Source organism: Quercus suber, unplaced genomic scaffold (genome assembly GCF_002906115.3).
Source record: "Quercus suber isolate HL8 unplaced genomic scaffold, Cork oak 2.0 scaffold_47, whole genome shotgun sequence".
Lineage (NCBI taxonomy): Eukaryota > Viridiplantae > Streptophyta > Magnoliopsida > Fagales > Fagaceae > Quercus > Quercus suber.
The window spans coordinates 2,048,944-2,070,772 of record NW_027069512.1 but is presented as its reverse complement, the minus strand read 5'-3'; the positions used below and the strand labels follow the sequence as shown (position 1 = coordinate 2,070,772).

Genomic DNA, 21,829 nt, shown 5'->3' with positions numbered 1-21,829 from the left:
TTGTTTGTTTCATGGGCCTATGATCCATTATTCCTATCGCTTGGGTCTAATGGTCTTACCATCTGTTTGCCTACCAACCCTTTGCTGCCCTTGCTGCTGGGCTTTCTTCTTTCTACTTGGATTCTCGAAAATGACCCTCAACAATCGTCTCTAATGGTAAGGGTAAGGCACTTTCATCGCTGCACCAAATAAATTCATTTTTTATTTCCCTCTCTTTCTCTCTCTCTAACGATATCGTTTCTTCTTCTCTCTGTTGTGTGCCTTTTGGTCTTGTTTCTTCTCTCTCTCACAATCAAATGCCTTGGGGTCTCTCTCATAATCAACTGCCTTTGGGTCTTCTCTCACAATCAATTTCCTCTACGTATAACATCAACATCTCGCTGAAATTAGATCACAATTTGGTTGTTGGTGACTATTGAATAGGTCGCGATTTGGGTTTTTGGCACCAGTGGAGATGGGCGACAATTGAGATGGGTTTCTGGTTGGTGTGCAACGGTTGAGTGCTGGCTCAACACCCTTGGTTTGAAACCAAGATTTGTTGGGTTTTGATGGTGGATCTAAGACACTTTATTTGGTGGTTGTGTACTTATGTTTGTTTTGGCTTTGGTTTGGTTGTGTAACTTTTGTTGGAGTGTTTATGGATATCCATGTCTAGACGCAGATGTAGTGTGACGGTTGTGGTAAGTGATTGGATTGTGTTGGATGGTTATGCGTTTTGGGATGGCTGTGCTAAGTGACTGAATTGTGTTGGGTGGTTGTGGGTTTTGGGATTAAAATTGTGAATAGAAAGAAAATAATATTTAATTGAAACAATGATATAGTACTGAGGCTGATATATATGTGTATAAAAAAATAGATAGTTAAATTAGAAGAAGTAGTGTTTTTTTGTGTTAATTTGGTTAGAAATTTGAGTAGATTGATGTGAATGCTTTAAGGTTATATATCGTTTTGATTTAAGCCATTCTGTTTGTATATGGTAATGAAATTTTTGTTAAGAGCCCCTGCAATTAAAAATGACATAGTTTTAAGAATCCAAAATTTGGAACTTTAGTGAGAATATTAAAATTATCCCAAATGTTTAGCATGTATATTGCAATTTAGTGAAAAATCATTTAAACATTTTTGGGGACAAAATTAAAAATTCCCCAAATTTTAAGGATTCAAATTACAATTTATTTTATTATTATTTTCTAAAAAACAAAATACATTAACAATTTTTTTTTCTCTAAACTATTAAAAGTGTTATATTAATATATTTTGTTCTTAAACTTTAAAAAATATCTTTTTTTTTTAAAAAAAAATTATTAAAAAAAAATTTTCGTGTTTATTTTCACCCCTAAGCTTTGAAAATTTTTTTTAAAAAATTAAGGATAAAAAATGAACTTTTAATTTTTTTTTTTGATACAAGATAGAAAAACTATTTTAACATAATCTAAGTGTATATGTGTGGTTAACAAATTTGTTTTTTCTCTAAACTATTAAAAGTGTTATATTAATATATTTTGTTCTTAAACTTTGAAAAAAATTTCTTCTTTTTTTTAAAAAATTATTGAAAAAAAAAGTTATTTTCGTGTTTATTTTCACCCCTAAGCTATTGAAAAATTATTTAAAAAAAATTAAGAATAAAAAATGAACTTTTAAATTTTTTTGATAAAAAAAAAACTACTCTAACCTAATCTAAATATTATATTTTGTGTTAATATAAAATATTATATGGTGTGAAACTCCTCTTTGGAAACTTGAACTCTGTCTTTACCTCTATCTCACAAATACTTTACTTTAGAATGACCATCGCACTATGATTTGAACTTTTTAAAATTTAAGTATTGCTAAAAGCAATACAAATTTAAAGATTAAAACAATATTGAGCGCTAATTATTACTTACATACATTATGGACGAACAGTACGCGCACATCAATTAAAATCGAGTATTTAAAATACAATTTAACTTAAATTCGTGTTTTCCTGAACAATTTTACGATTTCAATTTTATAACTAATTCATATTTTGTACGCACAATATCTAATAAAGTTGGGGACAGATGTGTGCGAGAATCTGATACCAACAAACATAAACCATTCTTCTCGTTTCTCAAAAAAAAAAAAAAAAAACAAACATAAACCAACAATAAAGACAAACGACGTTACGCAAACATGGACTACAACAGAGAGAAAACCCCAAGTCGGAGGAGTTGTTGAACACTTGAACCAACCAGTTCAAAAAACACAAAAGCTCCCAAAATAGTGGTACCAATTTTTTTTTTTTTTTAGATTGTCCTAAATGGAACCCACAGTGTCATCCCATCACCACCGCCACCACCACCAACTCCTCCACTTCTAGCGGTTTTGCCCAAACCAGTGATCTCTCCCCACATCAGTTGGAGTTTCTGGACCAACATTTCCGAACCCACCAAGATCTCCTCTCAAACTCCCCATCTCTTCTCATCACTCAGCAAACGCTGCTCTGATCTCGACACCCACCTCCTCTCCCTCGGAACAAGCCTCACCAAACGCGCCGTTTCATGGATCTCTCGTTCCTTCGCTGCCAAAACCTCCCTTCACAATCTCAATCTCAAACTACACAACCTCAACCTCCGCACTGTTCCCAAGGTTTGTTTGTGTTGTTTGGTTTCATTTCTTAATTTACGTTGTTCGAACTATTGTTTATATGTAATATGTTTATGTTCTAATTTTTTTTTTATGGGATTGTAGATGGGTTTGGTTCGAAGATACGGGTGAAGAGTTGCCTCTGGCTTTACTTGCTAAGCAAGTCAGGCAAATTGAGAGTATTCGCAATTATATTGGTGGGTTACAACCAATTTCTATTTCTATTTCTTTTCCATTCTTATGCTTTTCTGAATGTGTACCAACTTGACAAATAGTATTACTGTTACCAACTTCATAGCCTTAAATTTCCTTCACATGCATTTACTTCACTTGTGTCTTTATTAGTCAATGGTGTATATCTTTGTTGGCATCCATACCTGTCAGTCTGAGTAATTATGTCATCTAGATTTGATTATTAGTTTGATTCATAGGCTTAGATTCTTGTGGACATTAACATTATCCCAATTCCATCTGTTAACATTTTATTTTTTGGCCAAAATACACTATTGGTCTTAGACTTTAGTCCATAAGTGATTGTAGTCACTCAAGTTTAAACTGATCACTTTGAGTCCCTAAAAAATTTTAGAGTGATTGATTTTGTTCCTATCAAACTTAATGTGATCACTTTAGTCCCTAAGTGATGATGTGTCAAATTTTTAGTTTGTCACATCATCTAAGTGACTAAAAGCAGATCGCTTTAAACTTAAAGACTAAAATCGATCATGGGGTAAACTTTATGGATTAACAGTAACATCCCTCCCCTTTCCCACTTGACTTACCAAGGCATAAGCTAAACTTACTTTCTTATTATCTCAGAAACTGCTCTACGGTTGGAAGCTCTGGTTGGGGATCTTGAAGATGCTGTTTTCTGCGTTGTGAATCGCCACTCTGGGTTCCTCTTCTCAGCAAAGGTTTTAAAGTCATCAATTGCTACTGTAATGGTCTAGTCCCTTCACCCCCAGCCCCTTCCTTTTGTTTTGCAGTATTCCTGGTTGCATGTTGAAGTGGTAGTTTAGTTGATGGGAGCCAAAATGTTGAACATTAATATGTGTTGGAATGCAGGACTCTGGACCAAAGCAAGAAAAGTTGCTTCAAGCCATAAAAGCCATGAATGATATTGAAGAAGCATTAGTACATGTTGTGAAGTTCCACCCTCAGTGGCGTAATCTTTTGATATCTGTTGATAATAGGGTAGATAAAATTTTGGCGGTTATTAGGCCACAAGTTTTTGCCGATCACCGAGCTCTTCTTGCTTCTCTTGGATGGCCACCAAAATTTTAACATCTAAAATTGAAAGCGACAAATATCTGGTCTCCCTAACCCTCTAGTTTTGATGCAAGGTGACAAAAGAGAGAGATATTCTCATAGCTTTATAGCTCTTTGTGCTTTGCAGCATCTGCAGAAACGGAGGGAAGAACGACAGCATAATTTTTTTGGGAAAAAGGAGTACAGTTTGCAGCTTTGGGCTATTGATGAACTGGTATCTCCTATTGCATCACGGATGGAATACCACTTCTCAAAATGGGCTGATCAGCCTGAGTTTATTTTTGCTCTTATGTATAAAATTACTAGGGATTTTATTGTTGGAGTGGATGATGTGTTGCAACCTTTGATTGATAGAGCAAGACTGGTAAGTTGTAGTGCTAGAGAAGCTTGGGTGTCTGCAATGATCCAAATGCTGTCTGGCTTTTTAGCAAAGAGATTTTTCTCTGGTCTTGCTGAAAGATACAAAGAAAAACATATGACATCTGAAGTTATGACTTCATGGCTTCATCTGATAGACCTTATAGTTGCTTTTGACAAACAGATGCAATTGCTTGTAAATTTGGAAACTGGTCTCTTCCTGGCAGAGTCTGAAAGGTTTGAAGGCCTTTCAAGAGGCATATCAGTATTAATGATATTCCATGATAGGCCTGATTGGCTCAAGATTTGGGCAAAGATGGAGCTCAAGGATGCTTGTAAGAAACTAAAGGCAGAAGTGAAAGATGAGAGAGCTTGGATAGTTGATAACAAACATGGATTGGCAACATACACTGAGCAATATCTTCTTTCTACTAGAGAAGACCATAAAGCTCCATTCATTGCAGAATCCGCCCTTAAAATTTCCTGGGAATTGATTGAACGATGCCGAACTATGCCAGCCACATTACTACGTCTACGATTTATCAGATCAACTGCAGTCAAATTCCTCTGGTACTTTTTTGAAGTACTGCTTTTCCGCTTCAAGGGAACCGAATTCTCTCCTGACAATTATGATGATGGTGCATTGATCAGATTATGTGGACTGATTAATGCTGCCAGGTATGTTGATTCTAAACTGCAAGAATGGAGTGATGATGTGGACTTTCTTGAGATGAGAATTGCTGAAAATGATTCCAAACTCCATAACAAAGATGAAGGTATCGACTGGGGGTGCTTTTTTGGAGAAGAAATAAAAAATTTGTCTGAACTCGAGACCAATTGGCTTATGGAGATAATTGCTGTTATTCTTCGTGCATTTGAAAATCTTTCATGGGAATATGTCCAAAATAAAGAACATTTTGAGGAAAACAAAGAAGTTTTGTCTCCAGTTAGATTATCAGCAACCATGGATCTAGTTGTATGCACTGATATTGTTGAAGCATTAGATGTTCTAAGAAGTCAGCTTCAAGTTTTGAAGACGAGCCTCAATCCAAAAGACTTCTTGGATTTATGGAGAAGTGTTGCTGAAGGACTTGACCATTTCATTTCTTGCAGCATTCTCTCAAGTGAGATTCACTTTTCTGACAGGGGGGTCGGTCAGTTTGAAACTGATATGCAAGCATTGTTTTGTATTTTTCAGCCTTTTTGTGCTCGGCCCCAAGCGTTTTTCCCTTGTATTAAAGAGACTCTTAAGCTTTTAAAATTGAAGAAGGAAGAGGTTAAGCATTTGCAAGTAGTTTTATCCACTGGCGAAAATGGAATAAAATACTTGCATCTTTCTGGAATTTCTCAAATACCTTTTGATCAAGTTGATAGAGTTTTGAGGAACAGGAAGTTTGGAACTTGATATTTACTATGGTAGCAGATAGGATTTTTAAAATAATTTTAATTTTCTCACTTGCAGCTGGTTGTAGTTGAAATAGAATGGTACTTTCTTTTTGTAATTATTTAATCTAATTTAGCTGGCTCTTTGAAGGCAACTGAATGAAATGCTACACAGAAGAGATTACAGTTCATGGTTGCCACTTGCCACTCATAAATTTAAGTTACTCCCTCCATTTTTTATTTTTACTCTTCTAGTGTGTTTGGATAGAGAGGGGAGGAGAGGGGGTGATGCGGGAGATGCAAGAAAATTATTATTTAATATTATTTATGCGTGCAAGTCAATTATATTTTTATGTTTTAGGTCCTAGTAGTTTATTTGGCTATTAGTATTTTAATTTGGGAAGCAAGGTTATTTTTGTAATAAGGCAATATGGGTTTCCTAACCAATTAGAATTAGGGTTTAGTAATCCTTTATAAACAACCTATTGTACTCCTTAAAGAGATAGTTGATATTTTGATGAACGAAAAAAATAGCCGTTTGGTCTTTCTTTGGTCTGGTGCTGACTCCAGGTCTATCCTCGGTGTTGACTCCTAGTGGTTTCTCCGTTTGGTACTGACTCCAAGCAAGGCCTAGGTGCTGACTCTAGGTTATATTTTTTATTTTTCCGTTATTTCAGTTTTGTTTTGGTTGCCCTGCGTCAGTTTTGGTATCAAAGCAAACACCGATCTGTTGAAGCACCGCAGGAAAGAGCCAGAAAATATCACCAAAAAAAAATAATAATAAATCCCTCACCATCTTGTTTTTTTCTCCACTAGAGAGTTGCCTCTGTCATTTTTATGCTTGGTGCAAGAAAGTGGTCATACAGTTGGGTTTCCCATTAAAAAAAAAAACCAACACAAGCCAACAGCCACAAACCAAGACCCACAAATCAACCTTCAGCCACCGCAGCCCATCCCCACCAGTTGTAGACCCATCAGCCACCGCCGTTGACACCACCTTCGCCCCTGACCACCGCCGCTGAGGACGTCAGCCACCGTCGATGCAAGACCCAAGATAGGCAGCTGCCACTCTGTCGTAGTCTTCCCCGTTTTGCGTTGTTGCAGTCGTTGATCACAAGCACTGCCGTCCATCGCCGAGCCGATTATTTCGTGTCTTTTAGTTTCTGAGTTTTCTTTTAAGGGTCCGTTTGGTTCCCGTAAAATATTTTCTGGAAAATACTTATTTTCCGGAAATGCTATTTTTCGGAAAAGGAAAATATTTTCAAGTGTTTGGTTATATTATGAAAATTGTTGTGGAGAATATTTTCATGTGTTTGGTTCTATTAGGAAAATGCTATTTTCCTACAATTTTTTTCCGACAACAAATTCCGGCAACAACAACACAGCAACAACAACATCCGCCAACAACAACAACAACAACAACATCCGGCAACATCCGACAACAACAACAACAACGCAAATTCCGGCAACAACAACACAAATTCCGGCGACAACAACAACAACAACAATTTTCATTCCTCAGCTCCCAAACAAATATTAACATCAGTCCTCAGTCCACAGCCACAAAAATACAAAACCCAAAGACAAAAAATCATCAACAACAACAATCAAACTTTTAAAAAAAAAAAAAACTGAGAAATCGAGGAAGAGGGAGCGACGGGTCTAGGTTTGGGTCTGGGTTTTTAAAAAAAAAAAAAACTGAGAAATCGAGGAAGAGGGAGCGACGGGTCTAGGTTTGGGTCTGGGTCGACGACGAGGTGCGATGGCGCGGTGCGATGGCCCGATCGAGGAGGCGATGGGTCTGGGTCGAGCGGCATTGGAGCGATCGGCGCGGTGCTGCGATTTCCCTTTGATTGATCAGCGCGGTGCGATGGCGAGGTGCGATGGCGCGGTTCGTGGGTTCGTCGGTTTGTGGCGCCGGCGAAGTCGAAGGCTCGTGAACGCCGGCAATGGGTTGTGGCGTTGGTTCGTTCTCTCTCTCGCTCTCTCTCTCTCTCTCGCTCGGTTTGGTTCTTCCTTCCTCTCTCTCTCTCTCTCTCTCCCTCTCTCTCTCTTTTTCCGGAAACACTTTGAAGTGAAAATAGGTACTGAAAATGATTTCAGTTGGGTAACGGAAAATTTGGAAGTGATTTTCCGGAAAATATAATTTTCCGGAACAGCCAAACACGCGAAAATGTGGAAAACCATTTCCGGAAATGATTTACTCCCAATTCAAACGCAGCCTAAGTCTGTACCTGAGTTCTTTTAAAATCCTACATTTGAGTTTTCATTTTAAGTCCGTGTCTGTAGCTCTTAAAGTAGCAAAGCATTTTATTATTTTGCAACAAAAAAAAAAAAATGTTACTGTAGCAACCCATTGTAAGTATTGGGCCCTTAAGTTGCTTATCCACAGATCCATTTTGTGCAAACAGACCCACTCACTTGAGGAGCCAAGCTAGTGACCGTAGTGCAGCAAATTGGCCACTGACAAGGAGAAAATCACAGCAGCTATTTGTTGAATCACTATTTTAGAGAATCATGGTAATATTAAAAGCACCTTATTTTGATGGTGATGATACTTATCCACGAAATTTTGTCAACTGGATGAATGGGATGGAACAATTCTTTAAGCAAGCAAATTGGGCAGATAACAAAAAAGTTAGGTATGCTAAGTTGAAGTTAAGAGGTGAAGCACAAATGTTTTGGGAGAAGCTTGAATATTTCCGCTATATGAATTATGAACCTGCCATTAGTGTGTGGGAAGATATGAAAGAAAAGCTTTGTGATGAGTATTTGTCACCATACTATCAAGCTAAATATCTACCCCAATCTTAGTGTGGTACTTTTTAAGTTGAAACAAATACAATGAATTCTCATCCTCACCCTATTTCATGTCCTGAGCGCACTTTTGAACAATATACCAAGGAATTATCTACCAGGGAAGTAACGGAATTAACTGTAAAGCTCATGAAAGACGTTCAAGACAGGATTGCTCAGATGAAGAAAATGAAGACTCAACCCGATTCAATTGGGAAACCAAGGATAATTGATCACAATGAACTTATTGCTGCCCCCATAGAAGACAACATTGATGGTGATATCTTGGTCGTGGAGAATCCTCTAGGAACATCAAAGCCTAATGTTGACACAGACATATATGCCTCGACAAGTGTTGCTTTAACAAGCGTGCAAGGAAATGAATCTATTCAAGAACAGCAAGGTGAAAAGATGGTGCCTAAAGAGAGTATTATGTTAAAGGGTGCACATGATGTGAAAGTTGAAGTTGTTGAATTTGCTTTTGATCAACCCTCCACAGTCCTTGAAGATCTACATCTTGGTGAAGTTGAAGAGGTTAAAACCACAATGCTTCCTATGGTTCATAAAGTTCAAGAAGAGATTATACTGATTCCACACATTGATTTTGTTATTCCAAATGAGTTTGATGTGGTGGAATTCAAGGTTTTTTTTTTCCCCTGTTCTCCCTAAGGTGATTTCAAACTTGAAGCAAGTGTTATTTGTCAATATCCTAATCCTTCAATACTTTAAAACTTGAGGTCGAGTTTTCTCCAACCAGAGGAGAATGATGAGGGAGATGCAAGAAAATTATTATTTAATATTATTTATATGTGCAAGTCAATTGTATTTTTATGTTTTAGGTCCTAGTAGTTTATTGGGCTATTAGTATTTTAATTTGGAAAGCAAGGTTATTTTTGTAATAAGGCAATTAGAGTTTCCTAGCCAATTAGAATTAGGGTTTAGTAATATTTTATAAGCAACTTATTGTACTCCTTGAGGAGATAGTTGATATTTTGATGAATGAAAAAAATGGTCGTTCGGTTTTTCTTTGGTTTGGTGCTGACTCTAGATCTACCCTAGGTGCTGACTCCTAGTAGTTTCCCCGCTTGGTGCTAACTCCAAGTAAGGCGTAGGTGCTAACTCCTAAGTCATATCTTTTATTTTTTCGTTATTTCAGTTTTGTTCTGGTTGTCCTGTGTCAAGGGGTTAAAGGGAAAGGGATATGGGTTGCTTAATTAATCTTATCTGGATAAATTTTAAGAGGGAGAGGGAAAGGGGTGTGAAGGGATTTGGAGAAATAAGATACCCCCACCAAAACCCCTCATTTTTAATTCCTTCCAATTGGAGAAATTTGAAGGAGGGGGTATTTCATGAGATCGTCTCACTACACAATTTTACAATTTTGGAGGGGAATAGGTTCCACTTATATAGTTATATTATGATTTTTAAATAACAATTTTGTTTATGATGTCAATTTATATACATTCCTATAAATTTAAAAAAAGAAAAAGGTATAATCCATCGTCAATTTATAAGATGTCTTATTATTTATTCCATCCCATTTCAATTTTAGAACATTCAAATAAAGAGGAGGGATATGTATTCTCTTGGTAGATTGTGTTTGAGTTTAAATTCAATCAGGACTTTGTGTAAACCCAAGTATTTACGCCCTCCAATGAGATAGTGCCATGTTAGCACTATTTTACTCTTTACCTTTGTAACAATTTCGTTCTTGAATTAAAAATTTACCATTATGACAATTTTATTCTTGTGTTTAGAATTTACTGTTGTGATGATTTTACTTGTGTTTAGAATTTATCGTTGTGACAATTTTACTCTTGTATTAAGAATTTATTGTCCTAATGATTTTACTCTTTTACATTATCAAAAATAATTTTTGGAAGCATAAACTAAGAAAAGATAATGCTTTCACTTGAAGAAGTTTTATTTGCTTGAAGGAATTTTGTCCTCTTATTTTATTTTATTTATTTTTAGCTATCAGGGAATCATAAGGAAATAAAGTAATGCTAATAACATTTTTACTAATAATACCTCTTGAGATGTTCAACATTCCATAGACAGAGCAATTTGCTTCCATCCAATGCCTCTAAATTGATGAAACCAAAAATGGTCGTCAGTTGAATTCCTCATCCACTTCTTCTTCTTCCTTTCATTTACTAACTATGCCTTTGGCCATCAATGTGTTTTCTCCATTCATGTACTTTTGTGTTTTGAACATAAGATTTGTCATCGTGGTTGGTGGGCTCTTTGCCATTGCAAAAATAAAGTCTTCCGATGTTAGCCCTGATTGGAAATCAATTAGCGAGACTTGATCATCTGCCTTATCCACTTCTAAGATTTCTCTGTTAAAGCGTTTCCCAAAAGCCCTGAAGATTTCCCCCTCCTGCTGTTTTATCATCAATAAATAAGCAATTGGTATTTTGTGTATTTGTCCTCCAATGAAGTGTCATGCGAATGAATTGCTCAATTGTTCAAAGCTTGCAATTGACGAGGGTGCCAACTTGCTAAACCAAACTTGAGCTACTACTTTAAGTGTGGTTAGGAAAGATCTACACACATTACCTCGCTGGGAGTTTGTTGGTGATTCAACGTCTTGAAGGATTCTATATGATCAGGAGGATCCTTCAAACCATCATATGTCTCCAACTGAGGAAGTTAGAACTTTGGAGGTAGTGGACATGCCAAAACACTAGTGGTGAATGGTGAATTAGTCCTTCTTATCATCCTATCTAAGTTTTTTGATGTGTTTCCCTTCATAGCACTCTTTATTTCATCCATTTCTTTTCTCATGTTCTTTAACAACTCGTCATTGTTCCAATTGGATTGCTACGTATGCTCGAAACTTCCTCCCCTGTGACTATTTTTCAGACTATGAACTTCTTCTTCGTTGTTGCTCTGATTACGTCGTTTAAGTGGCATGTTATTGTTTTTTGGGCACATTCACTGTCTCAGCTCCTAATTCCGTCTGACCAACTCTTTTACACTAGCTATGAGAGTTTGAATTTGTTGAGATATCTAAATTGGATCAAGCTAGGTTGACGTATTCGGGTCCATTAGTGGTGAGGAATTCAAATGGAGTCACGACAGCTTGTAAGTCAGATTACATTGTTCCCCACATACGGTGCCAAACTGATGAAACCAAAAATGGTCATTAGTTGAATTTCTCATGGAAGCTGAATGGAAGAGTCAAACTAATGAAACCAAAAATGGTCGTCAATTGAATTTCTCATCTAAGTCAAATGGAAGAGTAATAACCTTTTGCAAAAGAATGTAACTAGGAAGAAACAAAACCAGGGTAGTGCTAAGCAAGGACCCTCCATTGCTTCAATTAGATAGCTGACAAAGCTTTAAAATACTTCAAGAATCTAGTATGATTGTGAGCGTGTACCTTTATTCTTGGTGGGAGATGGCTTTAGATAGCCTAGCTTCCAAGGTTTAATTTGTTTCATTTGTAAAGTTTAGGATTTAATTTAGCACTTTTGAAACTATAGGGTTTAATTTAGACTATCCCTAAATTATAGGGTTTAAATTGAAATTTACCCAAAAAAATAACTACAATATCGTAAAAAATATGAGTTGGCTGATGAGTCCAATTACTCCAATACCAAAGCCCCTTCTTCTATGGCCAACAGGCTTGTAACTCAATTAGTTGGCATTTTTTGTTGTTTTCAATTGAGACATCTAAAATTCAAATCACCCTATCTTATTTGTAACTATTGAAAAAAAAAAAAAAAAAAAAAAAAATTTTTTTTTTTTTTTTTTTTTTTTACAATTCAGGCTATAGTGAGCTTGTATTAATACAAGCTCATTCTAGCAGTATGCCAAATATTTTACCATTTGAAAGTTTTGATGGAGTTGCTTTTTTTGGTGTTTTGATACTAAAATTAGCATATACCCCTTTTAGCATCCTTCATAGGAATGCTTTAAAGGGTGCTTCATAGCATTTGTTAATGGACCATTTAATGCCCAATTTCACAAAAAAAAAAAATATAATAAAAAATTGTTAAAAAAATTAGTTACTTTTTTCTTTTCTTATAAAATTTTCTTAAAAATAATTTTTATACCAATATGTTAGGACAATTGTTAACTTTTTCTTTTTTATTTATCACCGCTGCTCACATTTCCCAATTCCCATCGGAAATAACTAGTATTTAACTTTTTTTTTTTTATGAGAACTAGTAATTAACTTAAATCATATTATTGATACCTGAGTGACATATTTTTCATATAATAAAAGAAATTTCATTACAATGAATAAAAGAAAGCCGGCCAGTTGTAACTTATAAATATTAGACCTTCCCTAGATTGACAAGAAAAGGTATCAAAAAATTTTACTCAAAAAAAAAAAAAAAAAGGAAGAAAAGGTATCAAAAAAGACACAAAAATCTTCCTTCTTATAATTGTATCGTTTTGTCATCAAGAAAAGGTATAAATGACTAATTAGTAATTCTACCTCCACCGGTATTATCAATTTCTATATCGAAGGACGCCACCTACTATTATTTATATTCTAGTCAAAATAAAATTCACCATTCTAACTTACATTTTCCGAAATATACAGTCCACAAACTTTTTCGTTGAGAAGAAAATACAACTATCACTCATGACACATGAGTACAAAATGACCATAACAAGGAGTTGCGTATCAACAACATTTTCCTACTTTCAAACGTAGGACAAAATAATTATGATACCTCTCTAATTAAATAGCTTATCCTACCTTATTTAAAGATTCAATATATATAACATCTCTCCCACAATATATAAAAATCGCAATCATGTGTAATTCACATGCTATGCCAATAAGACATAAATGTAGTAGATATCTATGTCGAGCCAAATAAAAACCATTTGTACCTCCTCTTGTATTCCAAATATATCTTAAATATGAGGTATATTCCAAATATATCTTAAATATGAGGTATATTACATGTATTAGATACATTAGATTCTTCAATTTCTTCTTTTTTCTCTTTTCATTCCAAACATACCCTAAATTAATGCGCAAGAAACATTCTTCAAAAACTCACCTATTAACGCATACTCTTCGAAAGCTCGAACATCAGCCTTAAACCGGAGGAACGGAGGAAAAAACAGCCAAAATGAGGTAACGAACACAAATCCAATTGCCAAAGGCCCCGAAATCAGCCGTGGCCACCGCCACCCACCAGTAAAAACCTCCGTTTTCAAGACAAGCTCAACTACCAAACACAAACCGTGTAAGAGGAAGAACCAAGTCACCTCCCATGTGGGACTCACACGCCCCAAGTAGTAAAAGATAAGCTCATGCATGAACCCCGAAACAATAAACGTGGCAAACACAGCTATGAGTGGGGCCCACTTTTTGTTGACGCCACGTGTCACAAGAGCATGTCGGGTGGGATTGTATACGGTGATGCGTAGCATGTTGGTGACCATGAGATTCCATCTTTTACCCCAGAAGTCTTGTAGTGAAGTGGAGAGGTATGGCTCATTGAACTGTGGTTCGAGCTCCATTCCTAGTAGGACTCGAGCCAGGGTTGCCACAATGGCTAAGATGAACTCGAGGAGAAAGTATATGTGAAAGCAATAGAGGATCAATAGGACTTTTGGGTGCATGCGGTCACTATAGTCATATAAACATGCCAAAATGGCCAAAAGGACACCCTTTACTGCATAATTAAGAAGGGAGATATGACCTTCTTGGGTCTTTTTGGAAGTTGGGTTTTCTTTGTTTTGGCCATTTAGGTGTGCCATTGGTGGATTTTTGAGTTTCTCTATTGGTTTTTGAGGTGGGTTTTCTTTGCTGTGGCCATTTTGTGACTCTAGTGGAAAAGGGTTTACCTTACTTGAGGTGTTTTGGGGTTTTGAGGGTGTGTTTTGTTGGATCTTGATGGGAAGGCAAGCAAGAGCAACAAAGCGTCCAAGAGAGATTGATGGGTCAGAACACAAAGGGCCTTTACCAAAAGCAAAGAGCAAGAGCTTGAAATTGGCAAGCCAAGCTATGAAAAAGGCAGTTGTGCCTCCAAGATGAATGGAATGGAGGTCAAGAGGAAGGAAGAGAAAGAGGCAAACAATTGGGAGAACACAGAGGAGTCTTGAAAGACCTTTGTAGACTTTCTTACTAATTGTATAGCAATAAGAAAGACATACGAAGACTGAGAGCCATACCTTTATGAAATTGTATATCTCACCTTCCATTGTTCTCTTGGATCTCTCTTTCTTTCTTGTTCTTGATATCTGCAGTGTTTGTGGTGAAGAAATGAATGAGATCCAGGACCAAGAGCTCAGAAAAAGTGTTTGATGTACATAAATAAAGACCGCGAAAGACAAAGACGCTCTCTTTCCTTTTCTTTTTCTTTTTCTTTTTTCTTTTTTTTTTTAAGACAAATGTTAACGAGCATGCTTAAATAAATAAAAATGACATAAACTAATTATTTTAATATTTTTTAGCTTAAAAAAAGACAAAAAATTGTAAAAAATAAAAATAAAAATTGCTGTTAACGAAACACTTTTTAAAATATTGGGCCAATAAAGATTGACCGTGGAAAACGATAACCGCAAAGTGCTTTTAATTGGTGGAATAATAAAATAAAATAAAAAACAGTTTTGATTGTTCTTTTCTTCAGCCTGAAAAAACATACTTTAACTCAGGTTTGTTAGGCTTTTTTGACCTTTAAAAAGTAATGACTTGTGGCAGCAACTTCTTTTTCTTGGTAGTGCTTGTAGCAGCAACTTCGTACGAAGTTGCCGCCACAAGTATTACCAAATGCGTTGCACCAGTTCCATGTAAATGGCCCACATAAAACCGTGCATTTTAAATTACATCAGCTTTATGTAATGGACAACATAAAAATTGGAGAATTCTAGTATTTTGTCTTTATTTTTTTAAATATTTAGTAATATATTCATGTTTTGAAACTATCTAAATTCATAACCCTGTTTTGAAACTCGATTTTCTCAAAGTCGAGTTTCAATGTATAACTCGATTTGCTACAAATCGAGTATTGGGCGATCAAACTTTATATATATATATATATATAAAGGAACTCGAGTTCCATTCAAGGTACTCAAGCTACAGGAACTCGAGCACCTTGAATGGAACTCAAGCTCAATGAACTCAAGTTTCACAATTTTTTTTTTTTTTTTATAAGTTTCATTTGGCATAACTCGATTTTAAACCAATCGAGTTTTACATTAAAACTCGATTTTATTAAAATCGAGTTTCAAAACAAGGACATGAACTTAAATAGTTTCAAAATAGGGACATATTACTAAATTTAAAAAAAAAATAAGGGCAAAAGGCTATAATTCCCCATAAAACTATGCACTTTAAACATCATATACGCACATGGTGCACAGAAAGTCTATGAGAGCCAAATAAATTAAGAACTTTTGTATATCGACATATTAGCTCTTCTCCTTTTTTATGGGAATTAAACTTAAGGTTCCTGAAAAGAATCAAGGTGTTCATGGATGTGTTATATGTTGATGTTTAACACAAGGATAAATTGACCCTTTCAAGCTTACTCTAATGGTGGAATAGAGTTAATTCTTGTCTACAATAGTTGGGTAAGGCCTATATGACACATAAATTCCCTCAAAACAAGGGCAATGGTGAAGAAAAAAATCGACCATATGACATGTCTGTGTGCCAAAAGGGTAGTAGGTAATGTATTACCTAGTAATTGACCACAGTAATAACCTATTCTCAGTGGGAATTAGGAGTATATATGATCTTCCCAAGGTAATGATAGCAAAATTGGACAAGACCTGTGATAGCAAGAAGATTTAGTAAGGCCTATGTGACACATAAATTCCCTCAAAACAAGGGCAATGGTGACGAAAAAAAATCGACCATATGACATGTCTGTGTGCCAAAAGGGTAGTAGGTAATGTATTAGCTAGTAATTAACCACAGTAATAACCTATTATCAAGAAGAATTAGGAGTATATATGATCTTCCCAAGGTAATGATAGCAAAATTGGACAGAATATGTGATAGCAAGAAGATTTAGTATGGCCTATATGACACATATTCCCTCAAAACAAGGGCAATGGTGAAAAAAAAATCAACCATATGACATGTCTGTGTGAAACCACAGTAATAACCTATTCTCAGGAAGAATTAGGAGTATATATGATCTTCCCAAGATAATGATAGCAAAATTGGACAGAATCTGTGATAGCAAGAAGATTTAGTAAGCATTCCTCTAGGCCCAAGAACTGTTGGGCTTGTGGACAACCTCAACCCTTGGGAGGACTTGAGTCTGGAAAACAAATGCTAAAAAAATAAAACGAGAACCAAAAAGTAGAGGGGAAAACAAAGGAAAAATGTTACACAAGCAATGATTTGTTAAAAGGGAACATATTCAAGGCTCAAACATGTATGAATGGGCGACAAGTTTTGGATTTGAATTCAAACAATATGGGACATGAATAAGTTTTTGGGGAGGGCTAGGAGCCTAGGATTACCTTCTATTTTGTAGTATAAAAAAAGACAAATAAAAGTGAAAGTTAAAAATCTAGAGTAAATCGATGCTACCTCCTTTATACAAAGGAAGTTTCTTTGCCATCCAAATAAAGACCCTCATTCTGCTCCCATAACTCGACCTTGGATCATTTCAAAGCACTAATCAACAGTTAAACACCAAACTAGAGATAATACTTATATACTCCGGAAGCATTGCTCCCTCCTCTCAAATGAGGGATGGGCCCATGGTGGGACCGGACCCATGTGTGAAGCCACCCTCATGCGAGAGGAGGGAGCATTGCTCCTAGACTATCTAATAATTTTTCCCCAAATAAGATACACCCATAAAAGAATCTCTAAATGCACGGTTTATGTTTTATGGCCAAATGACAATTTATGCGGATGTGGGGAAGTGGTTCCCAGTACTAATTATAATTATTTGAAAGAGAGATCATGACCCAAGTGTCAAAGCAGTGTATCATATCTTAATTTACTAATAGTATGAATTTGGGAGCAGGATATGGATATTCATATTTCTTTTATCAGATAACCATTTAACTAATGAATAAAACAAATTTCAGCTTCAAAACAGAACATTGCTTGAATAAATGTCTTAGTTCAAGGCTTAGAATCTATGGTTTCGGACACACTGACATTTAATGATGACAACCCAACAGTATCAGGGCTCTTGAGTTGATCTAGCTGTTTCTGACCACGGCGAAGTAAGTACTCAATGTAGAGGAAATTTTTCCGATCTACCTGCTTGGAATTACGGCGGAACTCACCTGACACAATTGATTCAATCTTATGTCGATCTTCAGCAGATTTGGTACGAGCTGCCCTCAAAAACCCTCTATATAGACTAAGTACTTGCTTCTGCATTCCAGAAAGCTTTGGACTGCTAGAGGCTCCCATAGCATTTTCTCGTTAAGTTTGCAATTGGATATGCTTTCTGAACAGCAAGAAAAGGAATTTATGAACTTTCTATACTCACAGGCAACATAAAACAGTTTTTATTCCTAAAACTTAAAACAAAAACAACCAAAACTATATTTTTAGGAACACAAGAAACAGAAGTATGTTTGTAAGCAAAGTGAAGAGACATCTTACTTCTCACTTTCAAAATGATTATAAGAGAAAAGGAGACGAATATGATAGGAGAAGAAAAACCATACAAAGTGGTTATCATATCAGTATATGCACATGCAAGAGTTAAAAGCAAAAGAGTAACTCATGAGTATGGTCACAAATTCAAATAGAAATTGCTAATTTAGGTTATGCAAAGTATCAAGTCGCATTTCCAATCACATAAAAGAAGATAGACACAAAATTGTTCCACATGTAGTACTCGGATATTATGACTTTCAGAAATAATTTCTCTTCATGAGCTTAAGACATCCTAACAATGAGGAATCCAGTTAAAATACAGTTTAAAAGAATTGCTAACCAAAATAAAAATTGGAACAAATGAAGGAAAAACAGAAAGACTTCTGGAAATCTTGTTAAGAATTTATATGCAAGTCAAAGATTTTTACAAAGACTCAAAACCCATAGTCTCATGGCTAAAGATGGATCAATCAAGGGAAAATAATTAAATCTTGATCGCATCTCATTTGTATATGAATTGGGGTAGAAAAACAAACTGGTAACTTTTTTCTTAACTTGAGACACAGACTTTTTGATGCATGGGTACAGAAATAATGAAAGGGGATTGCACATGTTTTGGCTAGTTGTTTGTGCATCTACCAAATTCTGAGGTTCAGAGACAATAAAAAAAGAAAGTAAGACCTAAGAGCATCTTCGAGAAACAATGCACTAGTCTCCCAACATGTTCTCCTTGAAACAACCATGTCTCAACTTAATGGGAGGGGAAAACCATTGAGGAAATTATGAGGGACAACATGTATAAAATAAATAAAATTACTTCTGGACTTTTATATTGCACCTCAAATGGATAGTTGTATGTACAAGGGCATCAGTGAAAAAACACAGGCAACATCTACCGTGCTAAAATCCAAGCACACAATACATCCTATCTAAAATTAGACAATAAATCTATCAACAGTGCTACTGAAACAAAAAATTTCAAATTTTTTTACAACATCTGAAGTGGCAGATTATGATTAGTGCAACATCATTTCACATGAATTACCACTAATGTCTCTTTCATTGTACACCAATCAAAACCTACCAGGCTATCATCTCAGCGGTTGTGAATTTTATTATCTAGACTTATTGAAAATCAATAACCTCAGTGTGCTTAGACAAACAATGTGAGCACTAACTTTTGAACATTCTATTGTTAATGTCAAAAAATACCATGCAAGATTAGGATCACCGAAACACATGAAAGACAAGTAATGGAAGAACCAGAAAAAAGTATTGGGGTTACATCAGCCACCATTTTGTGTCTTCCAATCACAGAATATCCATAGAGGACTTTCGTCAAACACATGGTGCACTCGACATACCCACATACAGAAACACCTACAAACACACATTCATACGTGCATACACACCTACATGCACATCAACACAGCATTTTCAATCAGACCCATAAGCTAATTGTTCTGTTTTTTAGGAAACTGATGTGTTTATGCCAAAATGGTAGCTAAAACAAACTCCCAGCAATCAAGCAATAGCAAGGCAATGACTTTAAAAATTACCACTCTGTTTGATTGGTAGTAAAGGGTCAGATTACAATGCAAAATATACCATTTTTAACGTTAACTTGTTTGTTAAAATCAAGGGAAAGAAAAAGAAACAGACACATATGAAAACTATGAATATGATCAAATGTAAAATGGGAATTTTCAGACACAGAAATAGGATTATATAATCAAGTATACTCATAAATCATATTTGGAGTCAAAATCATCAAGCTCATAATTCATATATAAATGGAAGTGTAGTGAGTAGTGTGAAGAAAATACCTGTAAAATGAGACACTCAGCAAGAGAAAGAGAGAAACTGGGAATGGAAGCCATTAAAGAGCATATTGAACTTGGACACGTGTCTGAGGACTGTTGAAGCATTGATGACTAGGTAGATGCGTGCATGCGTTAAACCCCTATGGGCTGAGAATTCCAATGTAAGAAACCAACCCAGACCAAATGGGCTGAGAATTCCTACAGGCTGATTATGTTTATAGATTGGGCCTTAAATGTTTTTTGTTTGATAAAAATTTTGACAATTATTCTTTCTTTTTCTTTTTTCAGAAGTAGACCTCATCAACTATCTAAACATTAAAAATTATTTTCCACATTAAAAATTATTGCAATTTACATCATTGTCCCTAAATTATATTAAAATTTTGTAAATTTATTAAAATAATTTTTAAAATATCAAAATAAGGATAAATAAGGATAAATAAAATAAACTTATATGTATTTGTCAGGATAAGTTCGGATTGAGTTGAAAAAATATATATCAATCCTTCCTTAACCCAACCCAACCCAAATCTCCAAAAAAAAAAAAAAAAAAAAAAAAAAAAAAGCATTTACATAAGAAAAAGTCTATGGATCAATGTGGTTAAAAGCACATTAAAGCTTAAAGTCTCACAACTAGGTGGGTCATGATTCCAGCTGAGGGCCTAAATGGACCTTAGTGGATTGGTGGCAAACTGTTAACGTACTCAAAGCCCATTATATGCAATGACACAAATTGTAAGTTGGTGGGATAAACTCTGGAAGACTTTGGCCCAAATGAAGCATACTCGTCTTCCCACTCATCACCAACCATGGCAAAGGGACAAAAGAACCAAGTGAAAGTGTGTGCAAAACAATATTGAAAGCCTTTGTTAAGATTAGGAGATGGAACACATTGGAGTCAAACTCTCTATCCCCAGTGGAGTCACCACAGTGGGCGCAAGAAGGAATACATCTCGGCTGAGTGGATCGGGGCGGAGAAGAAAATGGAGTCGCCACCTAGATCAAGTCTAGGAACTATAAATATAGTGCCTTGTGAAATGACTAATCTTTACTAGAGCACATGTCCGGAGTTTAGGTATAAGGATGAGAAGTTGTTAGGCACCCAATCCCATTCGACCCATATGTTGGCCTCCACTAATTGTGTTCCAAATCCTAATCCCATCAAAGGGTTCTCTAATATGTTATTCTAAACTCACACACACTAACATGCATTTAACATCCAAACATGGCATATGTCCCACACTCATCCATAGCATAAAACCCTACTAATCATCTAGCAATATATATCTAAGGGCAACAAGCACATTATAAAACAAAAACATCAACAAGGCATTAATCATCAAGCATATTCATCATGTTCATCAATCAAGAAATCTCATAATGTTCATCAATCAAGAAATCACATCATGTTCATCAACCAAATCAAATGCATGTTTATGTAATTATGCATGACTTACACAACAAGATCGAATGATAATCAAGGAAATAAAATATATCAATAGTCCATTAGTAATCACAACTCAAAAATAAAAAGATGTTCTTGAAAAGCTTTCAAAAGAATCTTTGAAAAACATTTCTTAGAATGAGATAGATAGTTTCTACCTTAAGACCATTACAGAGAGGTTTTTTGAAGAACCAAAAATGTGCTAGCTACTGTGTGTGTAGAAAAATCAGAGTTAGAAAAGAGTTTTGGAAGCGTTTAGGTCAAAAANGAATTTTCTTGTAGGATTGGATTCTCATAGTGGTTTTTCTTACCACATCATTATTTTTTTCACTTTTATTTGCTAAAACATATGGTCACTACCAGATGCTTCCCTAAACATTATAACATACACACCTCTTTATACCTACAAAAAAGAAAAGAAAAAGAAATACATCTACCTATTTGCACACACCAAACAAAAATGGGCTAAACGTGCCTTTCAAGAGGGGCACCACACCGCACCTGAAATATGCATCTTACCCTCCATGGATTCACACGTTGGGTCATGACTTATGATCTCTCTTTTCATACAATTATAATTGGCTCTAAGAACCA

At 35.5% G+C, this 21,829-nt stretch overlaps 3 protein-coding genes across 3 annotated transcripts; 1 reads left to right on the top strand and 2 right to left on the bottom strand.

Moving 5' to 3' along the window:
• Positions 1-647: 647 nt before the first annotated feature.
• Positions 648-5,859, top strand: LOC111992166 (RINT1-like protein MAG2L). The gene is given in 8 exon segments (XM_065771705.1): positions 648-680; positions 2,272-2,353; positions 2,356-2,422; positions 2,424-2,614; positions 2,730-2,804; positions 3,424-3,542; positions 3,670-3,905; positions 3,907-5,859. Coding segments are annotated over 8 exon segments (2,532 nt in total). The 3' UTR covers positions 5,636-5,859.
• Positions 5,860-12,953: 7,094 nt separating this feature from the next.
• LOC112034455 (acyl-CoA--sterol O-acyltransferase 1) lies at positions 12,954-14,755 on the bottom strand. Its single transcript, XM_024067276.2, has one exon. The coding sequence runs from the start codon at positions 14,587-14,589 to the stop codon at positions 13,402-13,404; it is 1,188 nt and encodes a 395-aa protein (XP_023923044.1). The 5' UTR covers positions 14,590-14,755; the 3' UTR covers positions 12,954-13,401.
• A 2,560-nt stretch (positions 14,756-17,315) lies between these two features.
• On the bottom strand, positions 17,316-20,047 carry LOC136066798 (succinate dehydrogenase assembly factor 1, mitochondrial-like). The gene is made up of 2 exons (XM_065771678.1): positions 19,795-20,047; positions 17,316-17,813 (listed from the first exon to the last, which is right to left on the bottom strand). Exon 2 carries the CDS (start codon positions 17,774-17,776, stop codon positions 17,480-17,482), a length of 297 nt encoding a protein of 98 aa, XP_065627750.1. The 5' UTR covers positions 17,777-17,813; positions 19,795-20,047; the 3' UTR covers positions 17,316-17,479.
• Between the last annotated feature and the right edge of the window lie 1,782 nt (positions 20,048-21,829).

Excerpts from the sequence above, each read along its gene's own strand:
- LOC136066798 (XM_065771678.1), bottom strand. The coding sequence starts at position 17,776 with ATGGGAGCCTCTAGCAGTCCAAAGCTTTCTGGAATGCAGAAGCAAGTA.
- LOC112034455 (XM_024067276.2), bottom strand. The coding sequence starts at position 14,589 with ATGGAAGGTGAGATATACAATTTCATAAAGGTATGGCTCTCAGTCTTC.